Source organism: Motacilla alba, chromosome 3, assembly GCF_015832195.1.
Source record: "Motacilla alba alba isolate MOTALB_02 chromosome 3, Motacilla_alba_V1.0_pri, whole genome shotgun sequence".
Classification (NCBI taxonomy): domain Eukaryota; kingdom Metazoa; phylum Chordata; class Aves; order Passeriformes; family Motacillidae; genus Motacilla; species Motacilla alba.
In genome coordinates, this window is record NC_052018.1 from 69,115,313 (window position 1) to 69,137,775 (window position 22,463).

General features: G+C 39.0%; 1 protein-coding gene across 5 annotated transcripts in view; it reads right to left on the reverse strand.

Annotated features, from left to right (window-relative positions):
- MTR (5-methyltetrahydrofolate-homocysteine methyltransferase) overlaps window positions 1–22,463 on the reverse strand; it is a 51,300-nt gene that overhangs the window by 16,768 nt on the left and 12,069 nt on the right. For 2 of the 5 annotated variants that reach the window (XM_038131776.1, XM_038131774.1), the window contains exons 7-21: window positions 21,733–21,792; window positions 18,416–18,510; window positions 14,602–14,702; window positions 14,187–14,248; window positions 13,378–13,445; window positions 12,131–12,207; window positions 10,899–11,011; window positions 9,384–9,524; window positions 8,557–8,742; window positions 7,787–7,966; window positions 6,681–6,797; window positions 6,442–6,582; window positions 3,877–3,966; window positions 3,081–3,233; window positions 2,445–2,552 (exon numbers count right to left, since the gene is read on the reverse strand). In XM_038131776.1, the coding sequence (XP_037987704.1) occupies window positions 2,445–2,552; window positions 3,081–3,233; window positions 3,877–3,966; window positions 6,442–6,582; window positions 6,681–6,797; window positions 7,787–7,966; window positions 8,557–8,742; window positions 9,384–9,524; window positions 10,899–11,011; window positions 12,131–12,207; window positions 13,378–13,445; window positions 14,187–14,248; window positions 14,602–14,702; window positions 18,416–18,510; window positions 21,733–21,792 (1,692 nt within the window). Of the gene's footprint in view, window positions 1–2,444; window positions 2,553–3,080; window positions 3,234–3,876; window positions 3,967–6,441; window positions 6,583–6,680; window positions 6,798–7,786; window positions 7,967–8,556; window positions 8,743–9,383; window positions 9,525–10,898; window positions 11,012–12,125; window positions 12,208–13,377; window positions 13,446–14,186; window positions 14,249–14,601; window positions 14,703–14,819; window positions 18,395–18,415; window positions 18,511–21,732; window positions 21,793–22,463 lie in introns of those variants that run through there. The other 3 variants (XM_038131777.1, XM_038131778.1, XM_038131779.1) reach the window with 3 other exon arrangements.

A 22,463-nucleotide genomic window follows, 5' to 3' on the forward strand; every position in this document is an offset into this window, starting at 1 on the left:
ACAAAAGGGTATGGATACTTATAGTTACATGTCTGTTTGTGCATCAAGATCAATCTTTTGATGCAATGCTGAGAAAAACTGCTGATATTAGCAAACTTAGAAGAGAAATTAGAGGAATTAGAAAAAGCAGAAGAGGCTCATTTTTATGCAACACAAATAACAACAGAGTTTTCAGTGCAGTGATCAGGCTACTTCAGGCTACCCAAGCTGAACAAACAGGCTGAAGAAGGATCAAGTTGAAGAAAGGAAGCTGTTCTGTCACAAGTAGGTCCCAGGCTAGATGGCATTTAGCCTGACAAAGGGTGCTGCCAGCAGCACAACAGTGGAACTTCCCACAGCAGTTCTCTACCAGGACACAGGACTTGGCAATACCTTTTTAGTTGTATAATCACTGCCATCATTTGGAACAGCTCCAGGCTATAACAGTAGTATGTCTGAGTTGCTGCAGCATCAGATGCCAGTAAGCAACTACATAAATTGCACAGAATTTAAATAAAGTGGAAATCTGAGCATATTGTACATGAAACTACAAAATATTTTTCCAGACAGTATCTCATCTCCTTTGCACGTGGCAGAACTGGATGACTGAATCCTTGTATGAAGCATGTTATACTCCTGGACTTATAGAGCAGTTCTCTATTCAATGAACCTACACTGCTTTTGTGGTTGCAATATTATGGGTTAAAAAATCTTGATATATTACCAAGAGTGACATTAGTATCTTCCTGTGGTTCTAACACATTTGTTGAATAAAATCCCTGGATCTCCACCAATGTTGCTGTTTACTAAAATCTAATATCTCCCCAGTGCTTTTGTTTTACAGAAGGCCAGAGAACAGAGGAGGCAAAATGGAGGTCTGTAAGTCAGCCATCTCAGTACATCAACAGAAAATTTTGCAGCTGAAAAAATACTGCTGGAATGCAAGAGAAAATTGGGGAAAAAGATTAATCAAGGACTGGGAGAAGAACAAAACATGCTGGCCCACATTAGGTATCACACCTAATCATACCTAATAATTACTGATTATTTAATTAGTGATTGATACAAAAGAAAAAAAATAGATTTGCACATAAGAAGGAAAATCTTTGCTGGGTAGCAAACAGCAAGGGCAACAGCACATACCACTTTAAATAAACCCTATTTAAGGCACACTTATTTCAATTGTCTTAAGCAAGGTGGTCCTCAAGTTCTGGGCATACATCCAAAGGCCTTCATTTTTTTCATCTTTGATAGAGATCCACAGCCACAGCTATGTATCCTCAAATGTAACTATCAACGCTTTGCATTTCCTGGCAGTCTGTGACTAAAACTGTTCTGGAGGGTACAGTGGCCTGGGTAACATCAGAGAGATCAGTTACCAGAGTCTGCAAATATTTTTCCTTCAAGCCAATGTACTTTGGGAATAGATGCAGCTGTTTTATCTCTTTCATTCATTCTCTATATAGTGGCATGTCATTTTAAGAGGAAGGAACTACATCCCTTGATCAGTAGAAGGTAGAGAAGGCAGGATGACACAAGCCCTGCCTTTTTCTCCTGCTCTCCTCAGCCACACAGAACATCTAACTTGCTCTCTTAGAGTGTTTGCTATCTTTTTTAGAACCTCTCAAATTCCACTTCACTTCTTTCTAGCCAGAGAATTAAGTGCCAGAGGGTTCACAGAAGATGCTAATCCAGTGCTCATGGAATCAATGGGGTAGTGATTTTAAACAACTTCAAACAGCATCAGAACAAAACAGAGGGTGTCAAATACCAGCACTGTAGTCTGAATTAAAAGAGAACAGCATGAGCTGGAGAGAGATGATGAAGTGAAAGGTGATTTGTGGCAGCCAGAGAACAGATTCACTTGAGATAAAGGAGAGAAGACACCTTCACATCTGGAAAGAGCATGGGAGAAGAGACAAGGCATTCTCCTTTCATTAAGATCAGTCAGGTTTAATTATCAGGCCATTTTGCTTTCCAAATTATTTGTTGTATTTGTAACATTTATGCTGGACAACCACACAACAGATGCACAGCAAATACACTGCAAGAAGATTTCAAGGAAAGAATTAGGAACCATTAAAATTTTTAAAGGGTAATTAGAGAGTTCACCAAGGACAGAAGTATTAGAAGCAAGTAGCAAAACCTGCCATAAAGTTAGAATAAATAACACCAAAATTAAATGCCTGTAAAATACAAAAAATTAGTAACATTGGCATAAAGGGCCTACAAAGACTCATTGGCATAGTTCAGAAAACTTTATGAGCTTAGGCACACACCAAGCAAGAGTTCCACCGAATCTGCACTTCATGAATTTCAAACCTACTTCAAATTATGCTGAGATTGTCAGTTTCCATGTGACTGCATCAATTCTCCTGCATAATAAATATACACAGCAACAAATAATTCTTATATTTGTCATAGCATTCTACAAAAGAACTACAGCACAAAGGACTGTATCTTGCCTCTTCTTCTGTGCTGCCTTGCTTGGCTCTCCTTTCCTCTCTTTCTTTTTCCATATAGGGAATAAGGTGGCCAACTGCTTTCTTCATAACTCGAGCAGACTTTATCACCTGCACAGGTAAAGGTGGGGGCAGAAGAAACAATAAAGACAAGGTATAGGAATAAACTCAGTTTTCTTTTAGCTTCTCATTCAGGCACTAAATGAAACTTCATTTGCAGCCCCAAGTGGCAGTTTTCAGATCACTCTGTGGCTGCAGGCTGCTGGCTTTACTCGGCTAAGGCTCTAGACACACTACTTTCTTCCACAGTGCAGCCTCCTGTACCAATCACAACAGAACCAAAAGCTACAGATGGGCCCAGACTTGGAAGGTACTAAACACAGCAAATCTTATTTTCTCTCTTGCACTTTTTTCTCTCTTGCACTTTTTCATGGGGTAAGACTTAAAACTGCATTTCAAATAATGCAAAAACACTCAGGAAGAACAGAAACAAACATCATCATACACAAAGAAAGCCAAGTTTCAAAGTAAACTAAGAAAATGGCTGCTTCTCAGCAGTACCTGAATTTTTGCAATTCCTACATTTTACAATGCTAATTTTGTAAAGTAGGAAAATATATGACATTATTTTCCCATTACCTGAGGCAGAAACATCTTTCCAGCACCAAAAAGATCACCAACAGTTTTCATGCCATTCATCAAAGGCCCTTCAATTACATTTAGAGGTCTAGGATATTTTTCCTGTTTTAATCTTGCTTCTTCTGTATCTGCAATGACATACTTCTCAATGCCCTGAGGAAAAAAAAAAAAAAAAAAAAAGAGAGAAGCTTTTATCTTACTAGAAATACAACTTTATTTAGTTGCCTTCTCCCCAGAAAAACCCCACAATGATAGTACAAATAGATACTGTAGATACTGATACTCTTTAAAAATACCTCACATGTGTATTGAAAATAGCCTTTCTTAGGAACCAAAACACTGCAGATCTTAGGCAGATTAAGTTACTCACAGCATTTCCCCAGAATTAACAGATTTGTTCATTTTTCTTAACTATGTCATCAGAAAAACCCAATACTCAAAGGCTGCTTCCACAGTCCAGGCACCACTCAGTGCAGTACTACTGAAGGACTAAAAACAGCCCGAGGAAGTAAAAGGAGTGTTCCAAAGCAAAAGCAGTATGTTTCTACCAACACTAGTGGAATAAAATATTAAGGGTCAAAGACTTCAACTTCTGAAGCTTAAAGTCACACCTCTACAGTTTTCTCTGTTATTGAAATGAAATAGATCAGTTGCCTTTATTATTCATGGTTAATTAATAGCTTGTGAAAAAAATAGTAGCTGAAGAACTTTTAAAGGCAAATATGTCCCTTAAGGTCTGAGCTGAGCTCATGGCTCTGAGCTCTGATGGCTAGGACTGTTTTCTGCACAGATTCACCTTGATGAGAGCATATTCCAGCCTTTCTTCCACAGAGCCTTTACGCCACTCATCAGTCTGTACAACTTTTTTTCCTCCTTGGGCATGATTCTGAAAGGAAAAGGCATCCATAAAAGCTTGCATGCATAAGAGATACAATTATGGACTTCACATTCAGAAAAACGAGGATACTTCCAAGTAGTGACTCATAAAATAATTTTAGACTACTCAAAAGGTTTATGTACATGCAAATCATGTTGCAAACACGTAATGCAGGCACCCAGGGTGTCTACATCCCAATAGGTATACGCCTCAACGAAAACCTAAACAAAATATTTTATTTTTTAAAAGGGAGAGCAGTTTGACAAATTTTATGCTCATAAAAATGATGACATGACTAATCCTAAGGGATTTACTTCTGGGAAAATATTTTAAATTGATTCCTGGCCCACACATTACATTTAATTTTAAAATTCTAATTAATTTGGCACTAATTCAGTTTCTGCTGGAATGGGATATGTTATTCCATACCACAGACGTGTTTTCAATCAGTCAGCCTACAAAACTACTGTTTGTCACACACACAGACTGCCCCAAACTACCACATATCCTCTTTGTCTCCCACTCATACTCCCCTTGGCTGTGAACACAGAGGCCAAAAGGGCTTCATAGTGCAAGAAAGTTCACAAGCACCCACCCCAGGAATGCTTGTGGAAGAGCACCTTATCCAACACACTTCAGGCAAGTAGTTTCTTTTCCTTAGTTTTCAGACATAATCTGACATCTCTCAGGCCTTATGAACTTCTATACTTTTGAGTGTGCATCAGCAAGTTTTTAAAGATAAAGCCATGGAAACAAGACCTCATTCATGGGAACAGAAAACAGAACAGCTTTCATTCATGTTTAAACAAATATTAGCTAACTTCACAGCTTCTTCTTTCCTAATCTTATTTCCCTCATATGTCTAGATTGTGAAAGGAATGAAGGAAGGAATAAAATGTTGCCTGGAGACAACATAGAGTAATATTAATTCTTAGTTATATTAAAAACCTGACTGGACATGTCCCTGAGTAACCTGATCTTGGCTGGCCCCTGATTTGAGTAAGGAGCTTGTAGTAGATGATCTCCAGAAGACTCTATCCACCTCAGGAATCACCTAATGTGATTCACTGAAATGATACCAAGTGCTCTTCAACCTCTGGCCTGAAAGTTTAACTAGAGAACCACTCCAGCCTAAAAATAACCCATGACACTGTAAGGTAGACATGAAGGAACAAAAGTGTTTGCGAATGTCTGCAGTTACATACATCATGGAAAATGGTTTTTAATCTCAAATTTCAAATGAAGACTTATTCCCTAAATCTGCAAGGATAAAGTTCCTCTTTTTTGCCACTAGACTATTTCACTCCCTCAGTAAAACTACCACCACAAATAAAAGCAGATTTTCCAACAATGGCTTCCCAAACTTATAGACCTAGGTAGGACTCATCATCCACTTTCATTTCTACTTTTAAGGCTCCATTTAAATTCACATTCAGCCTTCTGCAGAAAAACTTGCTCAAGTAATCCCTTTCTAACTCTCCCTTTATTTTGCTTCCTCTTTATGCAATCTTGAATACCCCCAATGGTGCAACTCAGCTTAGACAAGATCATTCCCAGGTGAATTACTTGGACACCAAAAACACCATCTAGAATAGCCTAAGCACAAGGGATAAACAGAGTCTTCCTGTAGTAGTTTTTAACATGTTGCCACTGTTACTATAAAGCATGCACCACTACAGGGTAAAATACAAACCAAGTAAAGCTCTGAACAGAAATACTGCCTCCAGGAGCTGTAAAACAGGCATGCAAATCTTCTTGTGCATTCAAATCTAACAGCCACCTAACCCAGAGAGATTTTTTCTGTATCTCCCATTCAGAACAGAATTTCACTAGTTACCTTACAGACAATTGTAAACTGTCCTTTATCACCACCATCACTAAAACATCTCAAAACCCCATATATATAATAAATACCTAATCCTCAATCTTGACACATTACATGAACTGAAGGTCTATGCAGAGCCACAAATCACAAACAACTATTTCATCTTTTTTATATACTCCAAGCAAACCATTACCACCAGAGAGAGAGAGGTTTCCTCTTAGTCTCCCACAGTGCACTTGTCATTTAAGCTCCAGCACCAAGAGCAGCGTGCTTATGAGTTGGCCTTTTTTCTGGTTTTTGTTTGTTTTGTTGGTTTGTGACCATTTTCTTTGGGGGGGAGTTTGGTTGGGATTTTTGCTTCTTATTTTTTGAGGGTTTGGTTTTTTTCTTTAGAGAATGCCTATGCAGCTTGGTCTCCTGAAGCATATGAAGAGCCCTGGCACAGGCTCTTCCACGGCAGGAGAGATTTGATCTATCACAGATTACTCATTTTATTCTGTGTTAATAACTGAACCACTTTTAGTATCATCAGTAAATTATTACAGCCACAGTTATACAGACACATGCAGTTTATAGGCTGTTTTACCTATCACCTGCAGGGAGGTGGTGAGGCTCAGTGCTAAGCTAACTACTGTTCAAAGCTTAAAACTGGAAGTTACCTGAGCATAATGTAAAAGTTTCTCTGTCGCATCAGGATCTTTGTTCCAGATTAGATTCTCACACAGCTGTAGCAATTCCTTGTGGATATCATCATACACAGGCAGATTTCCAGCATTCACAATTCCCATGTCCATGCCATACTGGAAAAAACCATACAGAATCCTCCAGACAAGGCTGTCAGACGTAGCACTGCACATCTGCCAAGTGCAAACATATGGAAGCCAAAAGCACATCATACCTTAATTGCGTGGTAAAGGAACACTCCATGCATCGCTTCTCGAATGGCATCCATTCCTCGAAAGGAGAAGGACAGATTGGAAAGACCTCCACTTATCCTGGCTCCTGGCAGTGTTTCCTATAGGAATTGCACACAGATTTTTAGAGAGGTGCTTTCCAAAAAGGAAATGTAAATAAAGCATTCAGTTCATAAAACAGTTGGTCCCTGAGTTCAGTGCATTGGCTATGTACCCTTTCTCTTTTCCCTGTTCCTGATCCTTCTTGTTACTCAAATTCATTAAAATCAATTCAAATCTGCAGGAAAATTTACAAGTAAAGGAAAGATCCAGCAGCTACTGTGGTTTCCATTGTCACAGGTGCTATTCTGAACACATCAGTTCTCCCACTGCAGCATTCCATATTTTCTCCATGCAAACCTACTTTTGGCTCTTCCTGTCCCCACTCCTCTGGAAACAGGAGGAGCCAGTCGGCCTGCTTGCATGTCTCAGGAGCAGGCTGCAGCTGAGCAGCTAAACTCAAGGGTGCAGCCCTACTTCCAGGAGCCCTGTGGTGACAAAGCAGCCTGTGGGGTGTTCACCCCCAGACAGCTACTGACAGAGCATCTCCACATTTATCAGGGTGTCTTGTGAAACACAACAGTGGGGTTTCCTTGGCTGTATAGCAGTGAGGAACATCACCTGCATACTTCTTTACACACATTTTGGCTACATGAAAAGTCAGCTTGCCGAACAAATGCCTTCCACAGAAGAATGAATTTTACTGAAAAAAAACCACTTTTCACACAGCTTCAAAGAGGTCTTTTTAGCTTGCACGTAAACGTGAATCATTACCTCATTTAATTAAGGCAGTATATTTACAGTATAGAAAATGGATTGAAATATATTTATAGAACTATCTGAAGTTGTTCTGCTGGAAATAGAGCAATATTGGGGAATGTCTGGACTTCAGAAGAATGATCCTCCTCACTAGGCTAAAATTTGTAACATTTTTCAGCAGCGTTTTGTTGTTGTCTGAAGGGTGATGGGGTGTTTTTTCTGTTTTATGGGGGTTTAGGGTTTTAAGTCATCTCAGCAATATACTTCAAGTTAAAATAACCTTACAACTCACTTTTATGGTTTTAGTAGCATTGATAAAATTTATGGCATAAAGGTTATGTTCTTCCATTCCAGTTCCTATGGTCAAAATATTAGGGTCAAATATTATATCGTTTGGATTGAAGTGCACTTTTTCCACAAGGAGATGATAAGCTCTGGAACAAACTGCGATCTTGGTTTCTGTTTCTGTTGCCTAGTGAAGAAAAAGAATTCTGACATGAAACTTATAGACCACACAAAAAATAAACTCTCCAGAAATCATTTACAACTTCAATGACTCAAGACTTAGAATGTGAACATCACAAATATCAGAAAAGGATTATACATAAGAATATTTAAAATACCACCACCTCTATACCTGGAGTTTTCTCTCAGCTTATAAAAAGCAACCCCACTGACCAATGTTTCATCATCCTATGCAAAGCTTAATATGTGATTTTCGACATAACTAAATTAATTCACAAAGATTTCACTCTCATAAGAAACAGTTTCTGAACTAAAAACATCTTTCATGAAGGAACAGTTCAGCATATCTGAATAGCAAGAGACTCTTGAACTAAAAGAGCTCCACTTAGATCAGTACATGGATTCTTCAAACATTTGAGCAGCATAAGAGATACTTACAAATCAGGGTCAAAACTAAGGTCATAACTGCTAAGGTTATACAAAATATAAAAATCTAAATCATCTGTGTCAATGAAACAAAACAACTTTGTCTAGAAAAAGAGAAACAAAGCCTTACACTTCAGAAGAAAAACACCTCTCATTTGAAGTGACACTCACCTGCCCCACTTCATCAAAAGCCATAACAACCACAGCTGCTCCATACAATTTAATTTTCCTCGCTTTCTCCAGAAAGTCTTCCTCACCTTCCTTTAGACTGATGCTGTTTACAATGCATTTCCCTTGGCAACATTTCAAACCTGCTTCAATCACTGAAAAATTTGAAGAGTCTATGCATAATGGCACCTGTAAATAATAGAGAAGTAAGCCAGGAGAACACACAGAAGTTATGAATTACAGTTCTATGTGCTGTTTGTCCATTTGGACATAAAAATGCACACAACATTAATCAGCATTTATGAATAAATGTTTCCACATGATATTCAGAGATTCACTTTGCTTTAAATGCGAAACTCAGAGCAAATTTATTTCAAGAGCTTCCACGGCAGCTCCATCATAAATCATATAGAGATCTCTACTTCTCCCTGTAATATCTTGTGTTTCTGATTTAGATACTCATTTTTAGAGAAAGCACATTGCAGAACTACTTTTTAAAGCCATTCTATATCCATAGCAACTTTAAGGTTTGTGGAAAGAAGTACCATTATGCACTGCTAACATATACATTATGGCTTGTAACTGCTCCAGAATGAACCTGCCTTCAGCTTTTCTAGCCAGTGAAAAGGACTGACATATATTTATGTGAGAACAGACAGAAAAGCCTCTGTTTCACCCAAAGGCCTTCCCTATTACAGTGTCACTTCCTCTTGGGGGACAACTACATGTGCCTAAGCACATAAACTGGTTTTTAAATGAAATTGTATCAACATCTCCTTCATGCAATTTACAAGTCAGTAACATGTTCATTATTGTGACTCAATTACCACCTTTGCAATATCAGGTTCTGAAGAAATCAAGTTACAAAATCTGGTCATTGCAGTGGGGCCATCCAACATCCCATCATCCATATTTATGTCAAGAATCTGGGCCCCCATCTCAACTTGCAATTTGGCTACACTCAGGGCTTCCTAAAGAAGAAATTCAAAAACCAAAACAACATTGAGAAGAAAAAAATCCTAGTTAATCTCAGGATAACATTTCATTTATCCGAACTAAGCATGCAGTCAAAAATTTAAAAATTTGTAAGACATCCTATAAGAAAATAAGAAAATGGCCTGTAATGTACAACAATAAAAGAAGTTGCTGATATGGAACAACCTATAATTAATTTGTTTACAGAACATGACATCAGAGACCTGATGTGCTGGTAGCATCACCAACTGTAGAAAGTTGGTCATATGCTTAATTGAATAATTTAACATTTGCACGGTAACAAGGACTTGTGTCCACACAAGATGACAGGAAAATACAGTCTCTGTGATGGTATGAAATAAGGGCCTTGCATTACAAGCTCTGGTGTTTTGTAACAGGATACTTAATTTTTCAAGGCTGTTCAACATTTTTGCAAGCTGCAGAATAATCACAAGTGCTAAGAAGGAAAACTAAACCTTTTCCCCCAGCCTACATAAATATCTGAACACCCAAGTCTGTTCACTTTCTCTTTTCTGTCATTCTGCAGAGTCCCTAACAACCTGTGTTTAAAGGTCTCTTCATTTAAGAGGTCTAACCTGCTTCATGACTTCTAGGAGCCTAGAGTCAGACTTCCAAAAATACCAAGGCTTTCATTCTGATTTGATGTAACATCAGAGTATACTCTGGGAAAGAGCCTCAGCTCTCAAGAAAAGTCACTCTGCTATTTGTTTCAATGTTACAGCATCAATTCACACCAGTAAAGAATCAGTCTTCCAGCCCCTTCTGCCCCGCAGTAGTTTCAAGAAAGCAATTACCCTCTAACCATTTTTTTCTGTACCAATGCTCATGTAGCATGTTGGAGTCAGAGATCAAAGTAGGCAGCAATTAGATATAATCATAATGCTGAGCAGAATTGGGGAAGTGAGGAAGGGGAGACAGAGCGAGAGCTGCACAGTGCCACAGTCTATCCCAAGTCAGACGTACCTCATAACTTGAAAGAAGGGATTACACCCACTCTCTTTCCCCTCTTCTCTGTAAGCCAACCCCTAGATGCAGCACAGACTAGGACATTTTCTAAACCATCACCAGCTGTATAACTAAATTAAAAAATTAAAAGTTTGCTATAACACTCGTCAGAAAAAATAAAAGGCCTTGTAAAGCCCTTCTCACAAACTTATTAGTAGCTGGCAAGCAGAGAAACAAAGAAGAGTGAAAAAATAAATCCTCCACATTTTCTTACTCTTGTAACTGGTGTAGAATAGTGCTTTGTGCCAGCAAAACAAACAGTAATAGTGTAATGGAGCAACAGAAAATCAGAGCATCAGCTATAAAGATTATTGTTCATATGAGATTATTATTAATATGTTTACTTCATAGTTGCCTGCCATGATGAGTTTAGCAAACTTCCGTGATCCTGCAACATTGCAACGTTCACCAATATTAACGAAGTTGGTGTATGGCCCAATCCTGAATGGCTCCAGACCTTAAAAAGATATTTTTGAACATATTTGTTAAAACAGAAAAGAAAAAACTGCGTAAGGAAGACAAAATCTCTTTTCTGAACTGTAAAATAAAAGTTTCTCTCTCTCTGCGAATAGTGATTTCTCAGTAAATCAGTGCTCCAATGAGTAACTAGCAAAGCAATGCAATGAAACAGCTGCCAATACATACACAAATCTTTCTGTTCTTCCTCAATGACAATCAATAATTTACCTGACCCACAAAAAATAACAACCAACTTTTCCAATACAGAAGTTAAGCTATGATTCTTTGGACATCTGTGTGTATGTCCTCTCAACTTTCAACTATTTTACCTCATGCATGACACCCTGAGAGAAGCAACAGCCCACTGAATTGACCGACCAACAATGGCAGCTCATAATCACATACCCTAGTTCAGAGAAACAAGGCCAGTTGGGGTCTTGAGTAGCAGGCAATGCAGAGGCAAACAAACTCTATAGCACAACCAAATGAGCTAAGGCATGACATCACAGGCCAACCATGACACATTTTATTTAAGCTAAACAGATTTGACCTGAGGTTAAAATGCCAGGCTGAAAAGATGGTACTGTTTTACTCAGATACATGGCTCAAAGGCTTAAAAGAATGCCTAAAGTGTGGAACATACAGATCTAGACTTTGTTAAAACAAAACATGTTCTAGGCCTGGATGTATTGCTGGAACACACTCCCAGTATGACTGAATCAGCATCTGAGGTGAGACAGGGCAGCCCTCACACAGCTGGTGTACAAGGATCTCATCCCAGCTCTGCCAATAACTGTAGCCAAATTACCTGGTCTCTCTGTGTTTGACTCTCCCTGTTGTAAAGTGAAGATAAAGATACTCATTCACCATTACAACACGTTTGAGACTTGCAGAGTAAATATGCTGGCTTGATTATGTTATACAAGATGGCAGAAAAAATGTTCTACAACTCCTTTAGCCAAAACAGTAAGACTTAGATGTGGTTACACATCCATAAGCTTGCTGGAGTCAGGTAGAATCAGATGTTCACAGCATTGCTCGGATCAGCAGAAAACAGCCAATAAATATATAAAGGAAACTTTCATTAGTTATGAAACTAAACTGTTACACACCTTACCTGACAGCAGCATGTATCCTTGAGAGAGAGAAGGTGGAACACGAGGCTTACAGAATTTCACAGCTTCGGCAATTTTTCTGAGTTGCAGAAATCAGAGAGTTTTCAATTAAAATTAAATTACTCCAGACAAGACTCAAACAGCATTTTTCTAGACATATAGCTACATTTCCAATTTAGCCCTGTAGAGACAAGACTAATTACGTAGTTTCACTTTGTGAGGCCAAAGGCAAAAACATACTCCCAGAAAATTCTAACATAGCTATTTGCAGAAAATATACAATGATGAAGGTTTTTAAAGTACAGAATGAGATACAATGGGACTCTTGAAGGATTCCAGAATCAGTGCTCTGACCACACTGACTCTTACCATATTCATGACTTGCTGAGCTGAACAACTGCTCAGCAAGAAAACCAACCAACCAAAAAAAAGCCCACAAAACCCCAAGCAAACAAAACAAACAAAACCAAACAAAACCCTATAAACAAAAGAAACAAAAACAAAACAAACAGTCGCCCTCCACAAACAGAAAAAACAAAAAACCCAAGGGACAAACATTGCTCTGAACACATTTCTCAGATGCCAGAATGACTCACGCTGTTCACATTCGTTTTCTCTTCACACTAGTCAGGACTGACACACACTGTCTTCTACATGTTTACATGTCATCTCTTCCCAGTTTATATCAGGGTAAAAATTAATCACAACAGCCCTTTCTTTTATGAGTTTAAGTGAAAAAAGGAGGCTTTCCCACTGACCTACTTGCAGTGACAAAGACATCAAATGCTTCTTCTGACTAGCCAGGACCAGCACCAGCTGTACAGCATTCAAAGAACTTCTGTTTAGGAATTTCCCCAACAAACACACACACATCCCTTCCTTCCATCTACCATCAAAGGAAACATTAAGTTTCACCTTGTGGCTAAGATTGCAAAAAAAAGAGAAAAAAGATACAGCACAATAAAGGAGAGAATGAGAAGTCTATTCTATTCACCAATAGAGAGGGAGAAGTAATTCCAGAAAAATTTTAGGTGACAAAACCAAAGAGGTTTTGGTTTTTCCTTGTCTGAACTACACCTCAACTCACTCTTCATGATATGAACAGGTTGTTCCCACTTCATATATTGCTGCTATTGGCATTCAAGTGATCCACCTTTTCAGGAAACTCTAAGACAAGCCACGGAATATTGTGCCAGAGAAGCAGCACTTAAATTTACTTTGCAGTCCAGAGCTGTAGCACATGAAGTACCTGATATGTGCTGGTGTGGTACCACAGCAACCTCCAACTATGTTGACCAAACCATCCAAAGCAAAATTCTGTAAGAGGAAGGAACATTTTGTTCAGAGTTATTAAAGATATGTCATATATACATTTATTTATTTGTTCTTCTCCACATGTGAAGCAATTTAGGGAGCTTAGAAGAACAGAAAGAAGAAAATAAAGAAGAAAACACTACATTAAAAAAGCAACTTACATTATATTGTCTCTTTAGGATTTGAGATTGGATTCCCAAGGCTAACCAGCAATTTCAACAGGTAATTTCAAGAGGCTACATTTGAAACTGGCCTATTTTATACTGTGCTCTTGCTGACACACTGCTGCTTCAGACACACAGTTCTGTCTTGCACAGATCCAGTGGCATGGGGAAGGACACTCTGCACTGGAACACCCCCAACATCAGCAGTTCCTGTACACACAACTCTGTAAAACTGTGCCAAGTTCATAAACACCACTCAGCTTTTTGAACAATTCCCAAATGTAACAGTAAGAACACAGGAGTGCAATGAGATGCAACATGCACAGATCAAGGGCAGGAAACCTTAGCTTAGTACATAGAAGTAATTAAGGTTTTCAGTTTCCTAAGTAGTTTTCCTCATGTGATACTTCAAATCACTATCATTGAGCGAATTGTCTATAAACCATACAAATGACACACAGCTATCTGAAGGAAAAAAAAAAACATCCAACCCCAATATTGTAACAAGTATGCACAGGATACAAGCAGAGTTCTTGTCTACTAGTACATCAGATGTGACATAATCAGAAGTATTTTATACCTTTATATGCTTGGCAGTCACTTCTGGAGTTTCATCATAACCACCAAAAGTATTGGGAAGACCTTAAAACATAAATGTTTTTTAGTATTACAATTTATTTAAAGTCCAAAAGAACAGAACTATATTCCATAAAGGGCACATTTAAAACAGCTACAATTGTATGAGGACTAAAATGCCTCATCATCCTTGCAATCACTACTCAGCAGATTATTAATTATGCAAGAAAGCTTTCTGGATTCATTGTCACAGAACTAACAACAGTTACTTTCAGCAGTTTAAAATATTCTTACTTTCTTTTTAACAGTAAAATCAATCACCTTTTTAAGCTACTTCAACTCTATTATTGCTGACATGATGCAAGAGGTTAGCTACATTTCATGTGCCTGTAAGGATAGGAACATGGGCACCAACACACCTGCATTGGGGTAACAGATGATGTAGGCAGCTGTACATTTTCCAATTGTTTCAATGAATGGACGCATTTCTACTGCCCCTAAAGCACAATTTAAGCCAATACTGGAAAATAAATTTTCAAAAATTATGTTAAAGTAAAAACACCTTTTTTTACACAGAATAGATGAATGTTAGTGCTGGCAACTGCTAACTCCCACAATCATCTAAAACAAAACCAACCTGATCTCCAATTTCTTTAATCATCACCATCATCAATACAGCATGACTGTGCAAAAGGAGAACCCTCAGATGGAAGAAAAGCACGAGAGGAAAGGGGGCTGGGCTGAACTGAACTGGGAACAATAAATCAAGATTTCATTTCAAAATCCAGGAAGAAAGTGGCAGCATTTTGACAGCAACTGCAGCAACACGACGGCTCTGTGTTTTCTAGGTAAGAGAGAGAACAAGTGGAATGAGAATGGCAGATGGGAAAGGAGTCTTGTGCTACAGGAAAAAGTATGAAAAAAGGTTGAAAAGGCAAGACCTGCTTCAAGCTGCTAACTCATAATTTCCTTTACAAATTATACATAAATTCTGTCAGTTTTGGAAGAGAGCAAGTGCCTCCCCCAAGAAGCCTCATGGCAGCACTAAGCTTGGGCAACTGAATCTGCTACATCTTACTAACCAAGACAGCACTACAGCAGAATAATTGCTCCATAAATAAGTTTCTAAGCAATTTTACCAGTATATGAGATATAATATTTTCTTTCATTCAATGACAGATACATAAATGAGACTTGCACTCAAAATATCTCCATTTGTATTAAATATAGAAATTTCTCTTGCAGAAAGTATGTAGGATATCTCTTACATGTTTCCTGATCTTTCTGCACCATTCTAGAAATCCCCTTGTGAGCACTGCAGAACTCAGAAGGTGTTCATAGAGCTTCTGGAAGAAGAAGACATAAAAAAGCTTTCTCCTTTCCTGGAGTAACATCTCAGGGAGGATGCAAGCTAACCCACTGAAACAGGAATACGTAACAGCCACATCTCCCAACTGACTGTGCTCCACAGGAAGCCAAGCTAATTAAGAGCCTGTGTGCCCACTTAGTCTCACAGAGGTCAAAAGCAGAAAAGCCCTGCACAGGACTGGGAGCATGAAATGGTTTTTGACTTTTCTCCTGCTTCCAAGAAGTAGGCAGGGCATTGGTAACTCCATAAGTAATAGCAATGGCAGTCAGATTTACTTGTTGAACAGAATGAAAAATTGTTGAAATCTGAGGGGCTCATGGCAACATCCAAACCAAGGATCTTGAATATCACAGTCACGGATCAAGATCAAGTAACACACAAACCCCTTCTCCCAATAACTTAGGGATGAGACACTAAGGGTTTGGTTGGTTTTTTTTGTTTGGTTTGGTGTTTGAGGGGGAAGGGTATATTTTTTTTTTTTTTAAACAGCAACCTCTACCTTCAAAGTGCTTTCTCTAGTGCATCTTATACTAGCCAGAAAATTTTGAAAATAAGCTTTTTCTCACTTCAAGATCTGATGTTCACATATCTTTAAATCCATCATACAGATTCCCTGGGTACAAATAGCAAGCCCAAGGAACACACAATTCATTACAGCAATGAGGTTCTGGAATTCATTTCAAAGTGTGGGCTCCCCCACACTCAAGATTTTCAAAGCAAAGCAAGTCCAGAACAGTTAGCAAGACTGCCCTTATCAAATGCAGACAAATGCAGTGTATTTCCTACTCTTAAGTCACTCAATTTACTAGCTTCTAGCTCATATCCCCCACACTCCAAACTGCCTGAATTATTACCCATTACAGGAGTTGCTGATAAGTGTATTCATGAGCATGACACAATCCAAGCATTACTTGTCTCAACTGTAGCAAAGACATGCACATTCATTCAGAAACAAAAAGTAGCTTCTGTGGCCAGTATCATCTCCTCACAGCACTCAACATCATGCAAGAAAACATTTGAGAAAAGCAAACTGTTAACCATAACTTAAAAGCCAGCAGCCTTGAGCCAAATAGCTGATATTCTGTCACTGCTACCCTAGCGTAATAACCATCACACACTCATCTTAAACATCACCTCCCTCTCTTGTTCATTTCTTCACAGCAGTCATACATAAACTCCTGTGAAAGAGAAGGCTGCAGAGTGCCCTTGGGACCAGAACAAAATCCACATCATGGCCCAAACCATGTTTGTATGTGTTCTTAATGCTGCCACAGTAGAAACAGTCGTAGTTCTGAAACAACACATCTGAGCATCTTTCATGGCAAGCAGCTTGACACATATCTTTCAGCACTTATTAAGTACAGAGTAAGTTCATGAGTTTCTCAGCTACCACTTCCCTCATCCAGGCACAAAGCACACACTTTTAAGGGTGGGGTCCAAACCAAACTGAATTAAAGATGACACATCACCCTAATCAGGGCATACACAACCCAAACAGAAACACATGAACACGTATAACACGATTCCTAGGATACTACCGCAAATCAGCTTTTTCACAACCCTAAAGCCACCCTGCACCAATTTGGCCACAGAAACAACATTAAACGCAATCTGTTCCAACCACTAAAACCCTTCTGCTACAGTGCTGTATAGTAGCCTTTTCACAAATGAGAAACTGGCCCTAAACATTGAGACCCATAAAACAGCTTTTATGGAACATGCTTTAATAAAGTCTTGATTTCTGCTCCAGTGCCCTTCTCTGTTCTTCAGAAGCAAGAAAGTTGGAGCAAAATTATCTGAGACAGACTCATGCCAAATATGGATCACGAGGCCATGATGCTGAGAGAAGAAGTCAACTACCACCCTGTTCCAAGAGGCTCCATATGTTACTTCTGGAACACAGTCTGGTCTGGGAAAGTGGAGCCTCAAGGGCAGTCAGGAAAACTGTGAATGCAGTCTTCTGCTTCTGCATCACTGAGATGACAGATTGCGTGGTTTAGCTGAAATTTTGTTGTAAAAACAAACAGTGGCTCATCAGAATGTGCATGGTGCACACTACTAACAGTGAACTAAGTGTTTTTAGAATAGTACTTAGAATTAGAATATTCTAAAAAAAAACATCTATTTCTGGTGTAAGTTTTTGTGTGAAAAGAACCAACCTGAGACTGAAAAAAGGCAAAGAGGAAAGAGAAGACAAGGAGGTAGAACAGGGTAAAGAAACACAAAGAATAGATAACATGGGGAAGGTATTAAAATGAACATGCAACACCTTGCACAATGACCAAATCTGACACATTATCCATTTGCACAGATCTTAACCTCATATTTATTTGAACTTTTCTGCTAGGAGAGAAAAGAATTAAAGTAAATGGAGGCATCAGGAGCTCTCAAAACAACCACGAACATCCTTGAGAAAATCACTCAGGGCACATTATTCTACAAGTTCAGTAAAAAGCACACTGCAATAGTATTTTATGCTCTGTTGTTTCAAGACACTCTAAAAAACTCTCAGATGGCACTGCTTCCCTCTAAGAGACACAAGTCCTGCCTGTACCAGGGATTGGCTCCTTGCACAGCCCAAGACAATAGGAGATGGCAAACTACAGTTTCAGATTTTGACTCTGTGCAATTTCAGTGTAAACACAAAGCCCCAGATTATTTAAAGCAATGAATTAAGAAATTCAGCTTTCTTTGGAAACATAATTTCTGTTGAGGGAATGATAAAAAACCATGTTATTAATGCACACGATTACATATGATTACTATTTGTATAGTTTACATTTAGCTGCAAGCAAGGGTTAAAATAGAAAAGAATCTCAATCTACAAATAATTAACTAAGAGAATGAATGATCCATTTCCTTACCAAAGTGGCTTACTGTGGGAAACACTAATGACAAATGCCTCTCCTGTCTGGCCAGAGAGGGTACGCCCACTCTTATCCACAATAGTTCCAGAAACCTAAATATCAATTGAACACAGAGAAAGGAAAAGAATTAAATGCACAACAGAATGGAAAATTAAAATGGATTAACTGCTATAATTCAAAGTAGAGAGACCTGTGCTCCACTCAAAGTGATGAGGCACAACTCAAACAGAAAAATTAAACCCTTTTCACCATATAAATGTTTAAATATTTTTCTATGAGAAAGAAGAGTCGTTAAAGGTTTTTGTCTTTCCCTCTCTCCTCCCTCTGAGTCAAGGGGTTAAGTTAGAAATGTAGTTAGCAAAGATCATATACTGTGATTAGAGCTTAACAAGAAAACCAGTCGATACCAGGTGGGGATAACTGAAACAAGGTTGGGAGTGACAGGTGATATACGAAGTATTGTAAGAGTGCACGAGCCATAAATACCACTGACTTTTAAGAATGAGACCAGCAAATCAAGGAGCCCTGCCAACTTAACACAGGTGAAGAGTTTACCATGAGGAAGACGTCTTACTTCCTCCCCAGAAGCCCACCGATCCAATTAAAGAGGACAGCTGTAATGGATATTCAGCTGATTACAACATGAAGCGGGCATGTAATGATTTTGTATTATGCGTCCTTAGAACCCACTGGGATATGTAAAACCTCTTCTGTATAAATAGAGAGCAGGAGTCTCCAACCCCTCACACATGTCTTTGGAAAAGATTCCACATGCATCTGGAGCTGTAATAATTACACTTCTTTTCAACTTTAACTAGTTGGAGAGTCATTGTGTTCATGCTTCACCTACTCAGGGGAGAAGAAAGAAAACAAAAGCAAAGAAAAGGGGCAAAACTACTCTGAACCATCCAGCAGCCAGGTACCATGAGTACCATGGTATCATTCTGACGACAGCCTCTGAACCAATCCAGAGGGTTTTTTTGTTTAGGCAGCTCTCAGTGGTCACATTCTCCTCACTTAATCCTTATTTAAGTTTTTTCAGGTCTCAGGACTGCTATTAAGTTGTTTGGTGGTGTTTGGTGGGAGAGGTGGGTCTGACCTTAACAAGTTACTCCTTTTGCCACAAGGGAACATCAAATGTTGCAACTTAGTAGTGCAAGTGTAAGTTTTAACCTGTATAATCACACTTATTCAGCAGTATATAGAGAGATGTGCAAATAATATCTTGACCCCAACTAACTACGAAGTCAAGAATTTGGGAGGCATCGGGATGCGTCAGGAAAGGCTCCTCAGATGTCCTAGTTCTGGCCAGGATAAGGTTAATTCTTGCAGAAGCCAGGAGGGGACATGGCTAGGACAACAGAGGTTACACCACATCATTGCCAGGACCACAGAGGTTATACCACATCATTGCCAGGTGTGGGAGAAGGGAGACTCTCCAGTGAGAAGGGGTTCCTTCCAGTGCGACAGAGTGGTGGGGTAACAATGCCAGCTCCGAGCCAGTTCTGAGCTGCAGATTTGGGAGATGCCAGTCCCAAGCCAGAGGAAGCAGTCAGGGTGGCGTGGCTGCACTCAGGCTGAGCTCCATGGTGAGCATCTTTGCACGTGAGTCACTCACTCTTTTATACACTTTTGTTATTAATATTGTTGCTGTTACTGTTCCTTTTCTTATTGCTGTTTCCAGTAAACTGTTCATACCTCAACCCCTGATCTCTGCCTCTTGGGCTTCCAATTCTCCTCTCCCTCCTGCCACAGGGAAAGAGAGAGGGGAAGAAAGCAGGGGAGCAAAAAATGCGGCTCATGATTTGGAGAATCTCAGTGAGGGCACTGATGTGCAGAGTACCATTCCTACACCACAACACCAGTTCTAAAAGCCTTTTTTTCCAGAAGATGGAATGGGTTTAGAAGACTCCATGGGAAAGCAAATCCACTATTTACTTCAAAGCATGCTATCGTATTGATGCCACTTCCTGCCTTCAAAGTACTCAGTCAAGAAAGGTGATCAGTGGAATCTTAGAAAGGTGCGCTAAGGGTTGTAACTTCTCAGCATAACTGAACAGGGAATAAAGAATAAGGAACCAGGCTCAAGGAGGACTCTGTTCAGGGAAATGAAGACAAAAAGCCAACTCAGAAAACTCCATGTGCTAACTGGACAAGTACAAAGTTGTGAACACAGAAGTTCTACATAATGACACCTCCAAACCAGTCTTTACTGTTCTAGAAGCTAAACTAAGTAACAAATGAGACTTTTATGAATGCAATTTCCAAGCTCATTAGCAGTAAAGGAAAACATCAGAAAGAAAAAAATGGAAAAGGCAGAGAACACCACTAGGCTATCACACAATCCCTGATGTCTGCACTTTGAATGCTGTGTTCTATTGTCATTCCACTCTGACTTGAGGAAGTAGAAAACAATAATGAATGAACAAAATGAAGGAACAAAATAGAACAGCTAAATAGAAGTGGACCCATCAGGCTGAAAAAAGATGACTAAAGGAGGCTCTCACAAAGGACTACAAATGCCATGACTATGCAGCAAAGGGAACATAGAACAGCTGTTCATTATCATTCTCAAGAGATAAATGGCAAGACACAATAGAAGTTATCAGATGGATGGGCCAAAAGTAAGCAAACTTTCAAACCAGAACATTCATAAGCTGTGAAAGTTACTGGCAGATTATTTTGTAGATGCCTGGGTCCCACATAGGTTTGAACACAGATGCACGGAAGGAGTAAACACATTCAACAAAAGCCTACAAACAGACACCAACTGCAAATCAGAAAGCCTGGACTGCAAACTGTAGAAAACTGGAAGAATACATCAGAACTTTGAAAATGATCTTATTCATTTTCTGTATTTCATCCAATGCATTCATGAGCAGCAACTATCAGAAAAAGAAACATCAGAAAAAGAATATGGAGTAAGACAGATTTTTCTGACTTCAGATGGCCACTCATTCTACTTGAAAATATATCAGAATTTGCTTAATTTCCTCCTTGAGGCACTGGTTCCTACTGCCCTCAAGACAGCAAGCCTGAAAAAACCCCATGATTAGGCCTTTTCTTGTGGAAATACACAGAATAAATACACACTGAAATAAAGTCATTCTTTAGACTATGACTTGATCTGCTGAACAGAGCTATCCAAGGCTGATTTGACAAAACTGTAAGAGGTTTTACTTTCACAATCATGTGGAAAAAAGTACATTTCCAATAAACTCATTTCCTTAATTTCAAAGCACTTCAATCAACTGCCATCTCAGCTAGTTCACAAATGAAGCTTAAGAATATGTAAAACATTGAAATATACTTACAAATATGGGTCGGGAAGCATACTCTTCCTCAAACAACATCTGGAGTGCAAAAAGAGCTGCCTACAGAAGAATATGTTGCAAAACATTAATGATGTTTTGAGAGTTCTTCAGATTGTTCATTTCTTTTTGTTTCTATGAGTTTGATGCCCTTTTTATTTATTTATTTATTCTATGGCTGCTTATGCAACTTGCTAGCTCATATTGCCTGCCAGAACTTACTATGCTAAGGAAGTTTTACCCTTACCCCCAGCATCTTCCAGATGTTCCAAAACATGTTTTGGTAACAAACAGAAAGGAAGTATCACAGGGAAACCAAGTAAGACCAAGACTACTCTGAAACCCAAATCACATCAGCACATGGTTCTTCCTCATATCTGCAACACAACCCTCACCTCAAATATGGTTGTATGTACTCTTCCCAGTACACATTCACTGCCCTTGAGTCTGTTTAGACACGTAGTTTCCAAAGGGTTCCAACTACCACAAATTTTTACAGTAAGAACTGCAAGTGACTCCTTTGAAGGTCCTGAAAATGTCCTCCCTCCTTAGAGTAAGAAAGTCACCTGTGAACATGCGCTTAGCATTGTGTGAAGCCTATAGGCTCCTAGCCAAACCTCCATGATGACTGGTCAGATTTGCAAATGGCAAGTGATGTCACTGCATGCATTATTCAGCCTGTGGCAAAAATCTAAAGAAACACTGTGTACACATCCAGACAGACTTTTCCACAT